The sequence below is a fragment of the Mobula birostris genome, chromosome 27, assembly GCF_030028105.1.
Source record: "Mobula birostris isolate sMobBir1 chromosome 27, sMobBir1.hap1, whole genome shotgun sequence".
In the NCBI taxonomy this organism is placed as follows: Eukaryota; Metazoa; Chordata; class Chondrichthyes; order Myliobatiformes; family Myliobatidae; genus Mobula; species Mobula birostris.
Window position 1 is genome coordinate 13,545,711 of NC_092396.1, and position 18,724 is coordinate 13,564,434.

Below are 18,724 nucleotides of genomic sequence, written 5' to 3' on the forward strand. Positions count from 1 at the left end.
ATAACTAACAGATTCCCCTTCGCAGTCAACAGTAATACAACAGAGCATTGATAGACCATAGGCAGTAGGACTTTATAGGTTCAAAACTGACATTAATACTTTCTGGACAAGGTTTCTGATGATCTGCGTCATATCATCACCCTTTCATTGTGTGGAGCTCACTGTAATCTGTACCTTTTCATCCAGCTCATATTCATGGGAATTGGGGTTTGCCATTCAGGACATGCCCTCTTCTAATTATGACCACCAGGAGGAGGTACAGGAACCTGACAACACAGACTCAATGTTTTAGGAACTGCTTCCCTCCCTCCACCATCATATTTCTGAATTGCCCATGAACACTACCTCACTATTATGCTCTTGTTGCACGATTATTTTTATTTATTTGACTTTTCTTATTGTAACCTATGGTAATTTACTTTTGTGTATTCAACTGTACGGCTGCTGCAAAACAAAACATTTCATCACATATGTTGGAGAAAATAAACCTGATTCTGATTTATGGGGGATTAGGGGCACACTTGATATTTTAGAGGAAAGTTTGAAATATTTCTGTCATGTGTGCAGCAAAAGGCAGTAACTAACACTACTTGACACACTGTGGTGATACCCACAGGACTTGATGTTATTTTTTGTTATCATTGAGTCTTTTTCAAGATCTACTGTGGGTCCAGCCATAATCCCAGCATCTACTCGACAGGAGAGGAGAGGAGTTTTGTTCTCTGGCATTGAGCCAGAGGATAGATAAGAATATGGGGCAGCACGTATGTAGTGGTTAGCACAATGCTTTACAGAGCAGGTGACCTAGGGTCAATTCCCGCAACTGCCTGTAAGGAGTTTGTATGTTCTCCCAGTGACCGCGTGGGCTTCCTCCTACAGTCCAAAGACATATCGGTTGACGTATTAATTGGTCTCAGTAACTTGTCTCATGATTAGGCTAAGGTTAAATTGGGGGATTGGTGGCCAGCTCAAAGGGCCTAAAGGGTGTATTCCATGTAAGATATATATATATAGATAGATAGATAGATACAGCTAGGGTGGCTAAGACTTTTGCACAGTACTATTGTAATTTTATGTATTGCACTGTACTGCTGTAAAAAAAAAACAAATTTCATGACATGTGCAAGTGCTGATAAACTTGATTCTGATATGGGTCTCCATTGTGGAACTAAGAGCGGGAAGGGGGCAAGGAGAGGGGAGGGGAGGGAGCGGGAAGCACCAGAGAAACATTCTGTAATGCTGCAGAAGAGGTGGAGAAGAATCAATAAACCAGTTGTTTGGAATCTGGTGTCTCAGGGTTGGTTGTGACTTCAGCCATGCCAACCACCCCCCCCCCCCCCCCACTCTGGCACTCCTTCTATGCTACCTGTCCCACACCCCTCCCACAGCGCTACACCTTTGCCATCCCCTACATCCCTTGCTTCCCCCGATTTACAACCTGCAATCCTTCTAACGTTGCAAACGTCTGAGGCACTCTAGCTATACATATGTGCCTAAGACTTTGCACAGTACTGTATCTCCACAAACAACAGTACAGCACTATTTCCTGTCTCCATGAATGGTCCCTACAACCCATAATAATAGCTAATATGTTGTTTTTTCAATTAATTAGCATTTATTGTGCAGCAATCAGTTCTGGAATGCGCCTGTCGTGAGTTTGTGGTGAAGTAAATTCTCCCAGACATCCAACATCGCCAGAGCAAAGTAATGACTTGCTGAGACCCTTGTAAACAGCATTCCTCCCCTTGACTTTAGACCAACTGTGTTTCAATTTAACTTTTCAAAGCAGCACGCTCTTTTATTTAATTAAATGTTTTAGCTTCGTTTTCTTTTAAATTACCTTCACTATACTGAATTTAGAGCTACCAGACATGGACGATTCAAAGTCAAATTTTAGAGCTAGCTGGTGCACTGTGCAATCTCGGGACGGTAAATCACCTCAGGCTCCATGAAGTTAGGAAGGTTTGTAACAAACCATTTGCTCCAGTGCAAGCAAATGATTGTCAATGTCCACCACTATGGACCCCATCACAGAAACCAGGGAAAAGTTGACAAAAGTGTACAACATAACACCGGTTTGTAAAAACTTGCAAAAATGCAATTCCCTTCTCTCAATTCCTTCACCTCCGCCACATCTTCTCTCAGGATGAGGCTTTTCATTCTAGAACGAAGGAAATTTCCTCCTTTTTCAAAGAAAGAGGCTTCCCTTCCTCCACCATCAATGCTGCCCTCAACCACATCTCTTCCATTTCACACACGTCTGCTCTTACCATCCTCCCACCATGCTACCAGGGATAGGGTTCCTTTTGTCCTCACCTACCACCTCACCAGCCTCCGTGTCCAGCAGTACCATCCATGGCCCCAAACAGTCCTTCCAGGTGAGGTGACACTTCACCTGTGCGTCTGTTTGGGTCATATACTGTGTTCAGTGCTCCTGGTGTGGCCTCTTGTATATCGGTGAGACCTGACGTAGATTGGGAGACTGCCTCACCGAGCATCTACGGTCCACCCACCAGAACAAACAGGATCTCCCAATGGCCACCCACTTTAATTCAACTTCCCATTCCCATTCCGATATGTCCATCCATGGCCTCCTCCACTATCAGGATAAGGCCACACTTCGGTTAGTATAGTAGTCATAGTCATACTTTATTGATCCCAGGGGAAATTGGTTTTTGTTACAGTTGCACCATAAATAATAAATAGTAATAGAACCATAAATAGTTAAATAGTATTATGTAAATCATGCCAATAAATTATGAAATAAGTCCAGGACCAGCCTATCGGCTCAGGGTGTCTGACCCTCCAAGGGTGGAGTTGTAAAGTTTGATGGCCACCTTATATTCCATTTGGGTATCCTCCAACCTGACGGCATGAACATCAATTTCTCAAACTTCCAGTAATGCCTCCAACCCCTCCCTTCACCATTTCCCATCCCCTTGTCCCTCTCTCATGTTATCTCCTTGCCCACCCGTCACTTCCCTCTGGTGCCCCTCCCCCCACCTATTCTTTCTTCCACGGCTTTCTGTCTCTTTCACCAATCAACTTCCCAGCTCTTTGCTTCATCCCTCCCCCTCCAAGTTTCATATATCACCTGGTGGTTCTCTCTCCCCTTCCCCCACCTTTTAAATCTACTCCCCAGCACTTTTCCCTCCAGTCCTACCAAAGGGTTTCGGGCCGAAATGTCGACTACTTTTTTCCAAAGATGCTGCCTGGCCTGCGGTATTCCTCCAGCACTTTGTGTGTGTTGTTCGGATTTCCAACATCTGCAGATTTTCTCTTGTTTGGAACACAGTACCAGGTATTGTGTTCGTTTCTGGCTTCAGAACTCAGTTTGACGGTTGGAAAACAACTGAATTTGTCAGGGTCCAGCATTCTTTGGATTTCTCATTCCTCAGTATTATTTATTCATTTGTTTGTTGGTTTGTTATTTTTTTTTGTATTTTCATATTGGTTGCTTATCAGTCTTTGTGTGCGGTTTTCCATTGTTTCAACTGTATTTCTTTGTTCTACTGTGAACGCCTGCAAGAAAATAAGGCGCCACAGTGTCATAGCTGTAACATGACGCTATTACACCTCGGAATGTTCCAGAGTTTGGAGTTCATTTCCGGCGCCATCTGTAAGGAGTTTGTACGTTCTCCCCGTGAGTGCTTGGGTTTCCTCTGGGTGTTCTGGTTTCCTCCCACAGTCCAAAGGCGTACCGGATAGTAGGTTAATTGGTCATTGTAAATTATCCTGTGATTAGGCTTGGGTTAAATTAGGGGGGCTGTTGGGGGTGCGCTCATTGGGCTAGAAGGACCCGTTCCACACTCCTCTAAATAAATAAAATGAATCTCGGGGTAGCATGTGGGCACACATAGGTACTTTGATAATAAATTTACTTTGAACCAAACACAGGCTAGACTGCTTTTGGTGTGGAAAATGGTTTCCAGAAAACAGAAGAACAGAGAGAGGAGGATTTGTGGGTCCATTCAATCTAAGATTCAATCTTGAGACTAGAACTAGCAGACGTGCCTCAAGATTTGGGGGACTAGATTTAGGACGGAGGTGAGGAGGAACTGCTTTTCCCAAAGAGTGGTGAATCTGTGGAATTTTCTGCCCAATGAAGCAGTGGAGGCTACCTCAGTAAATACATTTAAGACAAGGTTGGATAGATTTTTGCATAGTAGGGGAATTAAGGGTTATGGGGAAAAGGCAGGCAGGTGGAAATGAGTCCAAGGCCAGATCAGCCATGATCTCATTGAATGGTGGGGCAGGCTCGATGGGCCACATGGCCTACTCCTGCTCTTATTCCTTATGTTCTTAAGCTAAGTGCTGGCAAGCAGCAAGGTGGCAATAGCCAAGAAAATTTCTTGAAATGCTATGTTACCCATGATTATTTGTGCCCAAGCTCAAAAACTACCATAAAAGGTAAAAACAAAGCAAGTGGAGTGAATAATCAGTATGAAATCCTAGAGAAGCTTTCAGAATCTGCATTCAGCTGACTGTCACCTTAGCTGTGATGTACACCAGGGTCCTCTCTGACTTGTCTCCCACTTTAGCTCTCCCACTTTAGGCAAAATCCCAACTGGAGATTGTGTCTCTGAACGGGATACGAAAACAACAGAAGGAATCTATCTTTAGAAGGCACGTTGTTTATGGCGTGGTCTCGCCTAGGATTGTGCTACTGATTCTGGACCTCAGTTGCTCCTTTGAATGGATCAGAAATCCAGCTCCAGGGTTCCTACACAGGCTTCAAACCCAACGTCATCCAGCACAAGAGAGTCTGAGAACTACTTACTCTGGTTACACACAATCCCAGTCCATCCCTCTGGGCAAATGCATCCATCCTGAGCTTCGTTGCAAGTGCCTCCATTCCTACAGTCCTCGCAGGTCAAGCTGCAGTCATTTCCAAAGGTACCATCCCAGCACACTGCAAACAAAATCCGAATAGTTATACAATCAACTCTAGTAAAAATACACATCTATCCACCATCGCAACCTTCCAATCCCAATCCCTTCAGGACTTCACCAGAAATCATCTCAGAATCTCCACAGTTTCACTGCCCAACTATCTCTCCACTCCTCCACAGGCAGCTCTCTACCTATCAAAACCCATCAGTGTATCATTGTAAAACTAATCACAAGTATCTAACAACCCCAGCAAAATCGATTCATTAATATCTCTCTAATCCAGGGGTTCCCAAAAACTGGGGTCCATGGACCCTTTATTCAATGGTATTGGTCCACGGAATAATAAAGACAGGGAACCCCTGCTATATCCTATTTTAATCTCTTCCTCACATCCTTCCAGTTGCCAATTCAGCAAGCCACAGACAGAAAATAGTGTATAGCAATTCAGTCTACGTAACACAGGCTTCATTTAGTGAGCCATTGAATTATGCAGTTTACACTGTATAGTTGGGGTAGATGGTTAAATTAGCCGACCCACCACAACCATAGCGACCCCCTCGAGAGAAGTGGAAACTCATGTACAGGGTCACAAAGAATTCATCTCTCTTACGATGCCCTTACCAAAGCTCTGTGACAGGGTGAATTCTCCGCGTGCTTCTCCTTCCCCAGCGACATCCTCATCATCAAACAATTGGGTCAGTTCCTCTCCATGGTAGAAAGTTACCTCAGGAAAGTACCTTTCATAACTCGGCCGGCCATTCAAAGCCTCCACATGGTCATCCAAGACTGGAACAGAAAGAAGAAAAACACGCTGCTGGTACTCCCCAAATTACTAATTTTCATTCTAATGGCATTAGTACATGATACCTATTCACAACTCTGTTTATCACTGCAGCAAATAATGCTCCACATAGAAATACACCTCATCAAAATACCCACAGTGCGTTTCGTAAGATATTTCTCTTAATGGAACATTTTTGTCAATTGGGCAATAGTTCTATACAACAGAGAGGTGTGCTTTAGAGACACTTTGTCAATGATACAGTTCGCGTGAAATAAGAACTTTTATTTGGCTTGAAAGTCATTTTGTTTGAATCCTGATCACTTCAACTTAATGCCAAAAAAAACTGCAACTTTGGAGGCATCTAATAGAACTTTGTGCCTCTTTAGTACAATGTTCTGGCAGTGTGTGGCTACCTTTAGTACCCCTACCATCACCTACCTTGGCTGGATTTAACCCACTACCCCAGGTCAAGGATAACCATGCTGTCAAGAAAAAGTTTACTAATCCAAAGATGGAGAATGCAGGTGAGAAGAAAGTCAAGAGAAGAATTTTGAAAAGGGCTGAAGTGCTTCTAAAATTCTATAAAATGGCCTCCTGAAGGCTTTCTCCAACACTGAATTGCTTGGTAGCTAAATATCAGTGGCAATTGGAGGAAGAGAAGGTCACCAGTCAGCCCTTTCCCTTTTGCCCTGAACGTTTATGGCCCAGTTGCTGATGTGCAATATTGGCTGTTTTAGTTAAAATGCTTTTCAGCTTGCAATGCTGCAAAGATTGCAATCAACGGGATTGCTTCTTCCTTCAAGGCCTTCGTGGTTCTCTGAGTTTGTGCTGTTTTAAAAGATGGCCCTTTCACTGTGTTGGATCAGTGTCACCATGGAAAAGGACTCCACCATTTCCAAACGCATTGTGATCATGAGAAGCCATATTTGCAGAGATAACATGAGGGAAAAAAAATCACCATGAGCCTGGAGTGTAGTCTTCTCATCTCCTGGAGTGCAGGGTCAGAGGCAATCCAGCTAGGTGGTGATGTTGCACTGGACCACACAAATTTGTTCTCTTGCTTTTCTAACTTAATCCTGCCTGAAGCCGAGCGGAAGAAAATCCCACATCCCAATCTCTTACCCAACACAGGGTCATCTTCAAAGCAGCACAAACTCAGAGAACCACAAAGGCCTGGAAGGAAGCAGCAATCCCGTTGATTGCAATCTTAGCAAAATGCCAGGGTGAAAAGCATTTTAATTAAAATAGCACATAATACACACCAACAACTGGGCCACAAACTTTCATCAAAGAGTGATATGAAAAAAAGCTTAAGCATCTCTATCAAGCTCAAGTTTTACACAAACGCACGCAACTCATGTCTGTCTTCAAATCAGAGGAACTGAATAGATCGAGATTCGTACACACTGTTTCCACATTACACTGCAAGCAATTAACCTACTCAGCTGATTTTTAAAGTGTTTTCTCTCTGAATTAAAATGTTTTTTAAGCTCTGCTTCTGTCCCAGAAGAGGTCTGGATATTCTCCAGTATCAACCCTCGACAAATAAACACTACACAGGGCACATGACCAGAGTTATTTTTGGTTAGTTTGGTGTGTTGGAAGTTCCTTTAAGTACAAGTAGAGACAGACCCAACAGAATGCTAAACACATCTTCAGGTTATTTGCCATACAATCCCCTGGAAATGTATTGCTGCTTTTCAACTGCTGTTAAACATTCATTCTCTCTCCATTGTCCTTAAAAGCATGCCTTGAATATTTGAATCATAATGGACTTCAGCTTCCTAAACTCTTGGAGTCGTACAAACGCCTAATTGTAACAAACTGCTGTAAGGATTGTCATGAGAAGCAGCTGTGCCTAGTATCATTTCCACGCGTACTGCTTATTCGGCAGCTTTGTCTTGGCAAGGATTTTGCCTTAAGATGGGCCACTTCAGTCAAGCAGAAGGAAAAAAAACCTTGATTTCATTAATACTTGTCAGGGTCTGAAATGACAGGAGAGGGAGTACAGCGTGGAACAGGCGAAACTGTGCTGGCGACAGCACTGTGGTCTCCAGTGCAGGGCGCTGGCCAAAAACAACTCATGTTGAGAGAGAGGAGGGGGAATAAAACATACCCATCACAGCAGAGGTACAGTGCTACAAAACTGATGAGTCCAGCAAGGTTAATAGAATCTTGGGTAATGTGAAAGAACAGCATCCCGCAGGGATTACATGTGGAAATAATAGGTTGACTCTTGTTGAATAACATTATGCTGAGGAAGAGGTTGCTTAACTAGTAGATGAGAATGCAGTGTGATCTCCTATCACCAGTACAGCCTCTGACTGGGGCACGGTGCAGATAGGCATTAGCTAGATTTGGAGGCAGCTGAAAGAAAAGAAATAATTTGAAAGGAGAAAGCACTTTTCGTATCCACAGAGCCCTCCAAAGCACCAAATCGATCACTTCTTGAATTGTCATGTCTGCAGACAATTTCCAATAAGGTCTCACAAACAATCCCAGGTGAAGGGCAATTTCTGGTCAACGCATCGGGAAAGTCCCTGCCGTTCTTTTAAGTCATCGCAAGGTCGATCATCTGCACTCAAAAGAAGGAAGGCAAGGCCACCGTGTAATGTGCCATCGAAGTGCTGTTTCTCAGACAGTGCAGCATTGAGAGAACTAGCAGAGATGACATGCTCAGGTCTCTGGAGAAGGGTCTTAATTAATAACCTTCTGATTCAGGGCAAGGCTGCTAACAGCAAGGCAAGGCAATCTGTATTTCGCGTGATGATTTAAAAGTACAGCAGGAATTTTTCCAGTGTGTTGACCAGTAATTCCCCCTCATCTGGGATTGTGAGATCATACTGGAAATTGCCTGCAGACACGACAATTCAAGAAATTGAGTTTGCAAATGAAGGCCAGTCCACACTTTCCTATCGCAAGCCTTACTGTTCCAAATAAAATTGAATAAAATAACCATTGATGTGGTTTAAATTTCTTGCTCTCTCCCCTTCCCCCAACACACACACACATAAAGCCAAATGGGAGTTCTTGCATCCCCCTACTACAATATTCTGGATTGTGGCAGGCCAGGCAGCATCTCTAGGAAGAGGCACAGTCGACGTTTCAGGCAGAGACCCTTCGTCAGGACTAACTGAAGGAAGAGCTAGTGAGAGATTTGAAAGTGTGAGGGGGAGGAGGAGATCCAAAATGATAGGAGAAGACAGGAGGGGGAGGGATGGAGCCAAGAGCTGGACAGGTGATTGGCAAAAGGGATATGAGAGGATCATGGGACAGGAGGCCCAGGGAGAAGGAAAAGGGGAGGGGGGGAAACCCAGAGGATGGGCAAGGGGTATAGTCAGAGGGACAGAGGAAGAAAAAGGAGAGAGAGAGAGAAAGAATGTGTGTATATAAATAAATAACGGATGGGGTACGAGGGGGAGGTGGGGCATTAGCGGAAGTTAGAGAAGTCAATGTTCATGCCATCAGATTGGAGTCTCAATGTTCATGCCATCAGGTTAGAGAACGTCTGCAGAGGTCTGAGGCATTCTCCAATCTGCGACCATAACTGCATCAGAAACTCATCCTCAATCGTATTTTCCCCAGGTTTGCACTCATCTCCCTGCAGAGGTTATAGTGGCTGTTTTTTGAGATGCCCTCTTGTCGGCCAAACCTTCATCTGTGCATCAGTCGGGTACACGCATGTTAGGCTCCCCTTCCTTCAGTACTGCAAGCTCCCTCTGTTGTAATGATATTGTACTCTCCCCATTTCCCACACCTGACCCTACTGGATGTCCTTGCTATGTGTCTTTTCAGGATCTCTTGGTCTCGTGAGATCCCAGAAAGAAAATCAGGATTGAGAACTCCTCGTTTCCCTGCTTGCAGGATTGCTGGCCAAGCCTGGAGGTTAGGTCGCAAACGCTTCATCGCCAGTTGAGGTGACATCGTCAATGCACAAATGAGTGCTGTTTCTGCCAAGTACTCACATTTATATTGTTCTGACGTCGTTCTGATTAGTTGGCTGAATGCTGGCCGCTGGTCTCTGCTGGGTCCCGGCCAACCAGATGGGTGAGCTCAATTGTGCACTGATGAAGTTAATTCAGCCGGTGATGAAACGTTTGCAAACTAACCTCCAGGCTCCGCAGGCAACCCTACAAACAAGCAGCCAACCTGATCTACGAATCTTCTCTTTCATTTCTGTGTTCCCTATATTTTGGCTTTCTGCTCACCGCTAGCGCAGTTGGCCTACCTTTAGTGGCTGTGCCTTCAGTTGCCAAGATCCTAAGTTCTGCAATTCAAATCCCAAACTTCTTGGCCTTTGCACCTCTCTTCACATGCCCTTTGCTAAACTTAATATCATGATAATACGACCTGCATCGAGTTCTGTCTGAAAGTAATCCCTTGAAGCACCTTTAGATACTTTTTTACTATTATTTTTATAGAAAGTTTAGCAACATCATTGTTTTTCCATTTTTATGGCCATACCAGGCTTAGACAGATGACATCTTTGTGCTGCATATATTCCAACGTCACCATTTTTCAATTATTAAGTATGCTCCCCACCCCCCCACCCCAATACACAAGATGATCCCGTGTTGGAAATGTGAGTAGTTCTGAGAAACGTCAAACCCAATTTGTGCATTTGTTGGCATAGGGCAGAAACATACGGATGCAGGTTTTCCGATCCTCCTCCAGCTTGTACCCAAAGTTGCAGAGACAATGGAAGGATCCTTCTGTGTTCTGGCAGAAATGATCACACACGTCCTTTTCCACAGCACATTCATCAACATCTGGAAATAAAATAACAGGAAAACATCTGTGAGGACATCAGGAAAATTGCTCCGCTAACTTCAAAGGTAAAATTTCATTGATGGTTCAAAAGAAATATCTGCCAAATCTAAAGCAATGTTGAAATACATGTAACCATCACTAAACATCCTGAAATGAACCCAAATGCTCATTCAAAACTGTGGTGCATGGGAACTTCTTATTGAGTGTGAAAATCTCTGGATTTTTCTACCCCCTAGAGTTGTGGAATTTAGATCACTGAGAGTTTTAAAGAGCACCATGGAACCTAGAGCAAAGAAAAGAACAACACTGGAACCAGCCCTTCTGTCTGTGAAGTTGTGCTAAACTTATTAGGCACCCAACTAAACTATTCCCTTCGACCTCCACAATGTCTACTGTATATCTCTCCATTCTCTGTACATTCATGAGCTGATACAAGAGCCTCTTAAACACCTCTACAGTAACCGGATACATTTTTGAAAGATCAGGGAATTGAGGGCTATGGGAATTGGGGATTGGGGAGGGAAGGCTCAGAAGAAGAAATGAGACTTTTGGGGCAGATCACCCATGATCATATTGCATGGCAGTGCAGGTTTGAAAGGCTGATTGGCCCACACCTGCTCCTATTTTTAATTATTGATATACAGCACAGAGTAGGCCATTCTGGCCCTTTGAGCCATGCTGCCCGGCAATCTCTGATTTAACCCTAGCCTAATCACGGGACAATTTTGGACTGTGGGAGGAAACTGGAGCACCTGGAGAAAACCCAGGTGGTGATGAGGAGAAAGTACAAATTCCGTACAGGCAGCAGTGGGAATGGATCACGGGAAGCTGGTACTGTAATGCGTTGTGCTAACCACTACGCTACCATGCTGCGCCATATGTATCCATATTAGCGTCTAAATCTTTGCCAATGTCAGCCATGTATCAATAAAGCATTATTACCAGTACATACACCATTACAAATATCACTGTTATAAAATCATATATAACCCTCCAGGTATTCCTCATCTATGAATCTGTCCCACCAAACCCTCTCCAGTAATTCGGGTATATTTGACTTCTTCTGTGTGTTTCACAATGGAGATGTAGGTCAGAGAAGGGAGCTCAGTGGCTCAGACTTAAGCCTCGTATTTGATTGAATTTTTCCAATGGTGGGGTGTTGAAGAAGTCGTCCACGATCCATTGTAGACCAAAAGTGGAATGTGCTTAGGTAGGCATTGTCCAGTTTCTGGGCAACTGTGCTTTCACCAGTGGGAATAGAGCAGGCTCAAGATGTTAATTCAGACCTGATATGAAGCCTTCGACCTGAATTGCTAACTCTGTTTCTCTTCTGACAGATGCTATCTGATATGCTCAGAGCTTCCAGCATCTGCTATTATTTTGAAGACTTCCAGTACCTGGATAGTTTAGCTTTTCACAATGCATCAGTACACAGATCTGGAGTCTCATTGCTTACCATCACACGTACAGCCGTCCTGATTGAGCCGATACCCAGCGTGGCAGCCACACTCGTAGCCTCCAGGGGTGTTGAAACAGTCTTGTTGACAGCAGCCAGCTCCAGCTTCACACTCATCCAGATCTGTGCGAGCACAAGATAAATTCTGATCAACTCTCTGCAAACTGAAGCACCCACAATGTCGGTAATTGCTTGGAATTTAATCTATAATGGATCAGCCAAGAATAATTTTTTGTTCTGAACCGATTCACATTCATGTTTTATTAATACAGGTGGATTTTCAGCCCCAAATCCCAACCCCTCCCCACTTTAACTGTGCTTGAGTCTTCCCATCTCTATCTGCATCCATGCTTTAAGATAATTCCTCCAATGTTCATGAACTGAGGATAGAACAGTGATGTAAGTTAGGTTAAGAAGTGTTGGTTTCCTAATGGAATTTAGGAAACTAGATTTCTTTTTCTTTTAGCAAGTACTGATGCTAACTTTGCAATCTGGATTTATACAACTAAATTAAAATGATCAAACTCCTAAAGAGGCACTTGAATTACTTTCTCAAAGAGTCTCAAATAGGTACCGTATGAACAAAATGGATAGTAACTCTCCTTCTACAATAATGTACTCGCTAAATGTGTCCTGGCATCACCAAAAACAAATTCTCAAGCCATCACTGGAGGACCTTGCTGTGTAAAAACTGACCACGTGGTTTCAATAGTTTAGCAATGACTGCACTTCAAAACCCTTGGGCTGCCCAGAAGTTGTTAAACACACGGCGGAATTCAATTCCTCTTTCTGCACAAGGGTTGCAACTTGAGCTGGTATCCATTTTTAGTGTTGAATCACAAACGATTCCAAGTTAAGGATTTACTTTGCTGAAGAGCATCTGGCAATAATTAATTGGTGAAGATTTCAAGGAAGGATAATTGAATGGTTCATGTCTTAAAAATTCCATTCACTTAAAGGAAGCAAATATTTAAGTTGACAAAAGAACATTGTGTTCCTTTCGTTATATACATCCAACTGTAAGGGAATGAAGTACAGCTCCGGTTACCCAGGGCCTGGTAAAGAAAGAACCAACTTGCATTTTACAGTGTACCTTTCATGAGCTCTGGATATACCCAAGTGCTTTGAAGCCAAAACTTAATTGAAATTTAAAAGGACTGTCATTATTTGGATAAGTCTTTAGGGTAAATTGACACACGATCCAACAAATGTCTTACTGAGTAGTGAGCAACAAACACAAAATGCTGGAGGAACTCAATAGGTCAGGAAGTGTCTATGGGAAGGAATAAAGACACAAATTTATATGACAGAGTCAGTCAACTTTGGATTTCAACTGCAGGAACAGAATTATTGTATTTCAGTATTCCTCTCAATAACAATTGGTGTTGACATTGGCACAGTGTTGCTATGGGAACAGATCAAATTGCTACAGCATGTAGTGATACTGATGTGGTTTTACACCACTCTGTATTAGTAATGATATGGGTGTAGATACTTATACTGATACATGATTGATATTCATACTCATTTATGTAGGGCTTTCAATATAGTGATTGATATTTCTATCAACTTTCCTTCTGATATAGATCAGTGGAAAGAGAAGAGAATCTAGGAAAAAGTGGAATTTTGCAGCAGATACTAAATTTCACCACAAGTCAAGAATACTTCTCAATCAACCAGACTTCTCTCTTAACTCTAGCGTAGTGGTTAGCACAATGGTTTACAGTACTGGTGACCAGGGTTCAATTCCCGCCGCTGGATGTAAAGAGTATATATATTCTCCCCATGACGACATGGGTTTCTTCCAGGTTCTTCTGTTTCCTCCAGAGTCCAAAGATGTACTGATTGGTAGGTTAATTGGTTATTGTAAATTGTCCTGTGATTAGGCTAGGGTTAAATCGGGGGTGGGGGGGAGAGGGAGCTGGGTGGTGTGGATCGAAGCGCTGGAAGGACCTACTCCACACTGTGTACCTCAATAAATAAGCAAATTGATTGGCCAAAGCTAGCATAAAGATCAGTTTGCATTACGCAGTATTCTGGGTAACTTGTTCTTGAATCAATCAGAAAAAATGTGTGTAGATATATCAGGTTGCGGCTTTGCAGACTGAACCACTGCACGAACATGTAAACTCATCACATCTTCAACATTCCTTTTGGTACAGCCAGTTTAGTTACAGTGAACACAATGTAAATAAGGTCATTAATCACCGAACAAAGAAAGCATTAAAAAATGAGCTTCTCAAATGAATTGTATTCATTGAAGAAGTTGACATTTTTGTTTTGAGCGATGTTACTCACTGTGCGGTATGGATTATACATTTGGCTTCCAATGCAATGGATCTTAGCTAGATCCTCTGGGTGACAGCTAGATCTTTGTCAATGTCAGACAGCTATTGACCATCTGAAATTTTTAAACCCAATGCTTCCAAGAATGGGGAAAGGGGAGAGTGCAGTTTCGATTAAGACCATTACGTCCATATTAAGGGATTCGATCTATTGAAGGAATCAGGAGGTATGAGGTTGGTGCCAAAAAATGGTGCTGAGCTGACGGATCAACCATAATCTTTCTGACTAGCAGGGTACACACAAGGGGCCGGAATGACCTCCCTGCAGCTACTTCCTATGTTTTTATGAGAGTGATTAAGATAATTACACAATTTCCTAGTGGCTCTGTTAGAGGACCAATAATCCTCTGGTCTGGACTAAAAATCAAGAAATCATGAGCTCAAGAGCTATCAAGAGAGTTTTCGGCATTTTAATTCAGTTTTAAGAAAACATTATTAAACTAAAATATTTAAAGCAGCAGGTGGTTGAATTGCTATAAAAACTAAGACATGAGACTCCATTGATCTTAACCAGCCTGACTGAAAAGCGGAGGCAGCATGGTTAACTTATAGCTTTCTCCAGGGGAGCCCAGCGAGCCAAGTTAGCCTCAGGACCCATCATCTTTAGCATAATCAGGGAATGGACAGTAAATGACAGAATTATAAGGGAAGCTAAATCTCGACAGGGAATACTTTTATAAAGGGTTAATAATTTCGTCTGATGCCCAATGACTCCCAGTCAATGTGTTCCATTCAAAGTGATTCCCCCTATCTGATTCCCAATGATCTCGACCAATATATTATATATTCAAAATGATCCCCTCGTCATGGATAGTTAAACACAGATTGAGCCTTTCAGTTCCATATGGCAGGATTTGCACTAGGCTGGTCTCTTTGTAAGCTGTCAGGAGGTAATTTTCCCAGACAGTTTATTGTAACTAATAATATCACTTTCGATAGCCAGTACAGCATGCCCTGTATTGTCTGCGGAAAGTTCAACAAAGGTAAATGGGAAGCCAAGAACAGATGGATGGAGCAGAAGGCAGGAAAGCTGAAATGACGCATGAACTCTTTTCAGGCTTCCAGCCGGGTCCAGGTGTCGACTTTAACAGAAGTTTCAATGACAAACTCCGTCACCTTCATCAGGGATGAGATGAGGAATCCTGGATGAAGATTGTGGAGTTTGTCGTCGAAACATCAATTAAAATCGACACCTGGATCCGGCAGGAAACCCGAGAAGAGTTTATGCATCACATTTGCCAGGAAAGCACTAGATCATTCTTCAGGCTGAAACGAGTTTTAAATGGGAAGAGCAGAATTGTTATCTGAAGTTGTTGCAACAATCAGCTGGAGAACTCAGCACCTGCAGGGGGAAAGGAACTATTTGAATGAAACCCGACATCAGGATGGTCAACAACACCTGTCCCTCCACAGATGCTGCTTGATCTGCTGAGACCCACCACCCCACATACCCAATAGATTGCTTGTTAGTCCAAATTCCAGTATCTGCAGTATTTAGTGCCTCTGAAATTGTTGGGCTGATTGTCAACCTTTAATGTGCCGGCCATCTTGTACTCAATATCAAGATTGACAATTTTAGAGAATTTTGTTTTGCTTTTTACTCTAGACCCATCTCTTATTTCTTTACTTTATCCAATACCTCCTGTGTTACCTTTCACAGACATTATTTCTGTAATTAAATCCACTAATCAAACTTTTCTTTTGTTCTCTCCTCGGCCATTCCTGTGCATCTTAAAACACATTTTAACACTATTTTTCCAGATCCTTGAAAATATCATGTTCAAACACCAACTTTTTATCTTTATTTCCAGAGATGCTGCCCGCCCGCTGAATATCTCCAGCAGTTTCTTTTTATTTCTCAGTTGCCATAGTGGGACAGGAGGATAAGATGACTTGTCTGTCAGATTTTTGAATTGAAATGGTTTCGTCTTCTTCCCCTCCTCCCATCTTTTTATTCTGGCATCTTCCCCCTTCCTTCTCAGTCCTGAATTTATACTCTATTCTTGGTTGGTGCAACCGTAACAAAACCCAATTTCCCTTGGGATCAATAAAGTATGACTATGACTATGACTGAAGAAGGGTCTTGGCCTGAAGCACCAACCATTTATTCATTTCCATAGGTGAGGCCTGACCTCCAGCATTTTGTGTGTATTGCTTCAGATTCCTTTCTATGTTCTTGAAGGGGGTCAACTATTGACCTCATTCATGCCTCTTCAAGATCAGTCATATACACTTCAGTTACGGTAGACACTTGATGCAAAGCATATATCATCCAAAAGTACATCTTAGCCCAAATTTGTAAGATTCCTTCCACCACCCTTACTCCAATGTAACACCGTAAAGATGCACTGGTGTCACTGAGCATGCTATTTAATGTCAAAGTGGCTCTCAAAATGGTGGGGAGGATTGGCGCAGTGCTTGCGAGGAAGAGAGCTGGACCGTACAAAACGCAAGAGGTTCTGGAGATACTGGAAGTCCGCAGCAACACACACAAATGCTGGAGGATTTCAGCAAGCCAGGCAGCATCTATGGAGGGGAGTAAACAGTCGACATTTCGGGCTGACTGACCTGCTGAGGTCCTGCAACATTTTGTGTTGCTTCACTTAAGACACCGATGGCAAGAACGAAACATTCTAAGCTGCGTTCCAGAAGTAGAACGTACTTGAAATAATACAGTAAAGAAAGCATGAAGCTATCTCAGGTCTAACGTTTGCCATTGTTTGTAATGCACTGTCAGATGTTTAATATCTTATATTTCATTAACTTATGTAAACTGTGGAATGCTGACGCAGATAGAAAAGTTCGATCTTCAACAACAGAGCAACAACAATTCATTCAATCCTACCTACACATGTCTTCTGATCAGCATCCAGATGAAATCCTTGATCGCAGCTGCACTGAGGGCCAGCAGCTGTGTGTTGGCAGTGATGGGAACATCCTCCATTGTTTGACTCACAACCATTGATGATCTCCATCTCAATCCCTGAAAACAAAGTGTTCCAATATTTTCATTACCGCCTCAGTATATCAATTCCAGTGGCTCCCACAGAATCATTAAGGAGAACATTCTTGGAGCAGTGGTTAAGTTCCTGCACCATTCAAATGGGCCGCTGGACGCGAGTTCAAACCCCACAACAACAGCTGAAAATTTCAATTCATGCAATTAAGTACAGTACTATGCAAAAGTCTTAAACACAGATATATATAGCTAGAGCACCTAAGAGATTTGTCCAGTACTGTATTTGTCAATGTGGAGTGGAGAGTGAGTTCGTAAAGCTGATGGAAGTAAAGGACGTTGGGAATGGCGAGGGTGGAGCAATGTGAGAGGAGGGTGGGACAGGTGGCAGAGAAGGAATGCCAGGGTCGGGAGGGTGGTGTGGGTACAGACACACCCAGTCCTGAGACACCAGGCAAGGTCATTTGATTCCAAACCATTTGTTTATTCATCATTACAGAATGTCTCTCTGGTGCTTCCTGCTCCCTCCCCTCTCCCTTCCCACTTTCCCAACCATGATTCCCCTCTCTCTGCCTCCCCTTCCCACTCTCAGTCCACAATAGAGACCCATATCAGAATCAAGTTTATCATCACTCATATAAGTCATGAACTTTGTTTTTTTCTGCAGCAACAGTACAATGCAATCCAAAAAAATTTTACAGTACTGTTCAAAATTCCCTTGCTATACATATGTGCCCAAGACTCTTGGACAGTATTGTAGTTGAGACTCCAGACCCATCACTGTGGCTGCCTTTGGGATTCAAAGACAGATAGCAGGTGGACAATAAATACCAGTAATGCTAATGAAACACCCTGATTTCCTCGGCCGCGTAGGTCAAGGGAAGACAAACCTCCATCCTCGCCAAACCCATGAGATTGACGCACGCTCAATCCCACCCCAAACCCGTTTCTGTGCATGCTGCGTCATTTGCTACCCCGTTACAAATTAGTGCCATGAGATAACAGACAGTACATTGCATACGATTAAAGGAATTATACTTATGAATCTTAACTTAACTAAAGGGTTAGTAAAGAATAACAAAAAGAAAAGGGCCCATTCTAATTAAACAGTCCAATGTGCATAAGTTGGAACTCATCTTGAACTCCTCTGGCACTCGCGCGCTGGGCCCTTGGTCAACACAAAAGCACACACCACCTTCCGAACGTCGCTCGCAATCCATCCCGAACAAACGGGTCTCCCACCGGATCGTATGTTACGACCGGTTCTCCCCAGCGTCTTCTCTCTTCAGCTCCTCTCGAACAAAAGCCCCAAGCCCAACCTCAGTGTCCCTCACCAGAGAAACCTCCCCTTAATTTGACCATTCTAATCTCCTCATCTCTTATCTTCAACAATAACCCACACAAGCTTGAAAACAGAACAGACTGCTCTTACAGAACTGCTGAAGTGAAATACATACAGTATAACAATCAATAAAAGTACGAACCTGGCATTACACTAATGTTCCCCTCCCATTAACAAA

General features: G+C 43.0%; 1 protein-coding gene across 3 annotated transcripts in view; it reads right to left on the reverse strand.

The window, feature by feature from the left end:
* LOC140188732 (uncharacterized) overlaps positions 1-18,724 on the reverse strand; it is a 444,984-nt gene that overhangs the window by 89,175 nt on the left and 337,085 nt on the right. For all 3 annotated transcript variants that reach the window (XM_072245312.1, XM_072245313.1, XM_072245314.1), the window contains 5 exons: positions 17,094-17,231; positions 11,904-12,026; positions 10,324-10,446; positions 5,515-5,679; positions 4,781-4,912 (listed from right to left, as the gene is read on the reverse strand). In XM_072245312.1, coding sequence (XP_072101413.1) covers positions 4,781-4,912; positions 5,515-5,679; positions 10,324-10,446; positions 11,904-12,026; positions 17,094-17,231 — 681 coding nt within the window. The remainder of the gene's footprint in view (positions 1-4,780; positions 4,913-5,514; positions 5,680-10,323; positions 10,447-11,903; positions 12,027-17,093; positions 17,232-18,724) is intronic.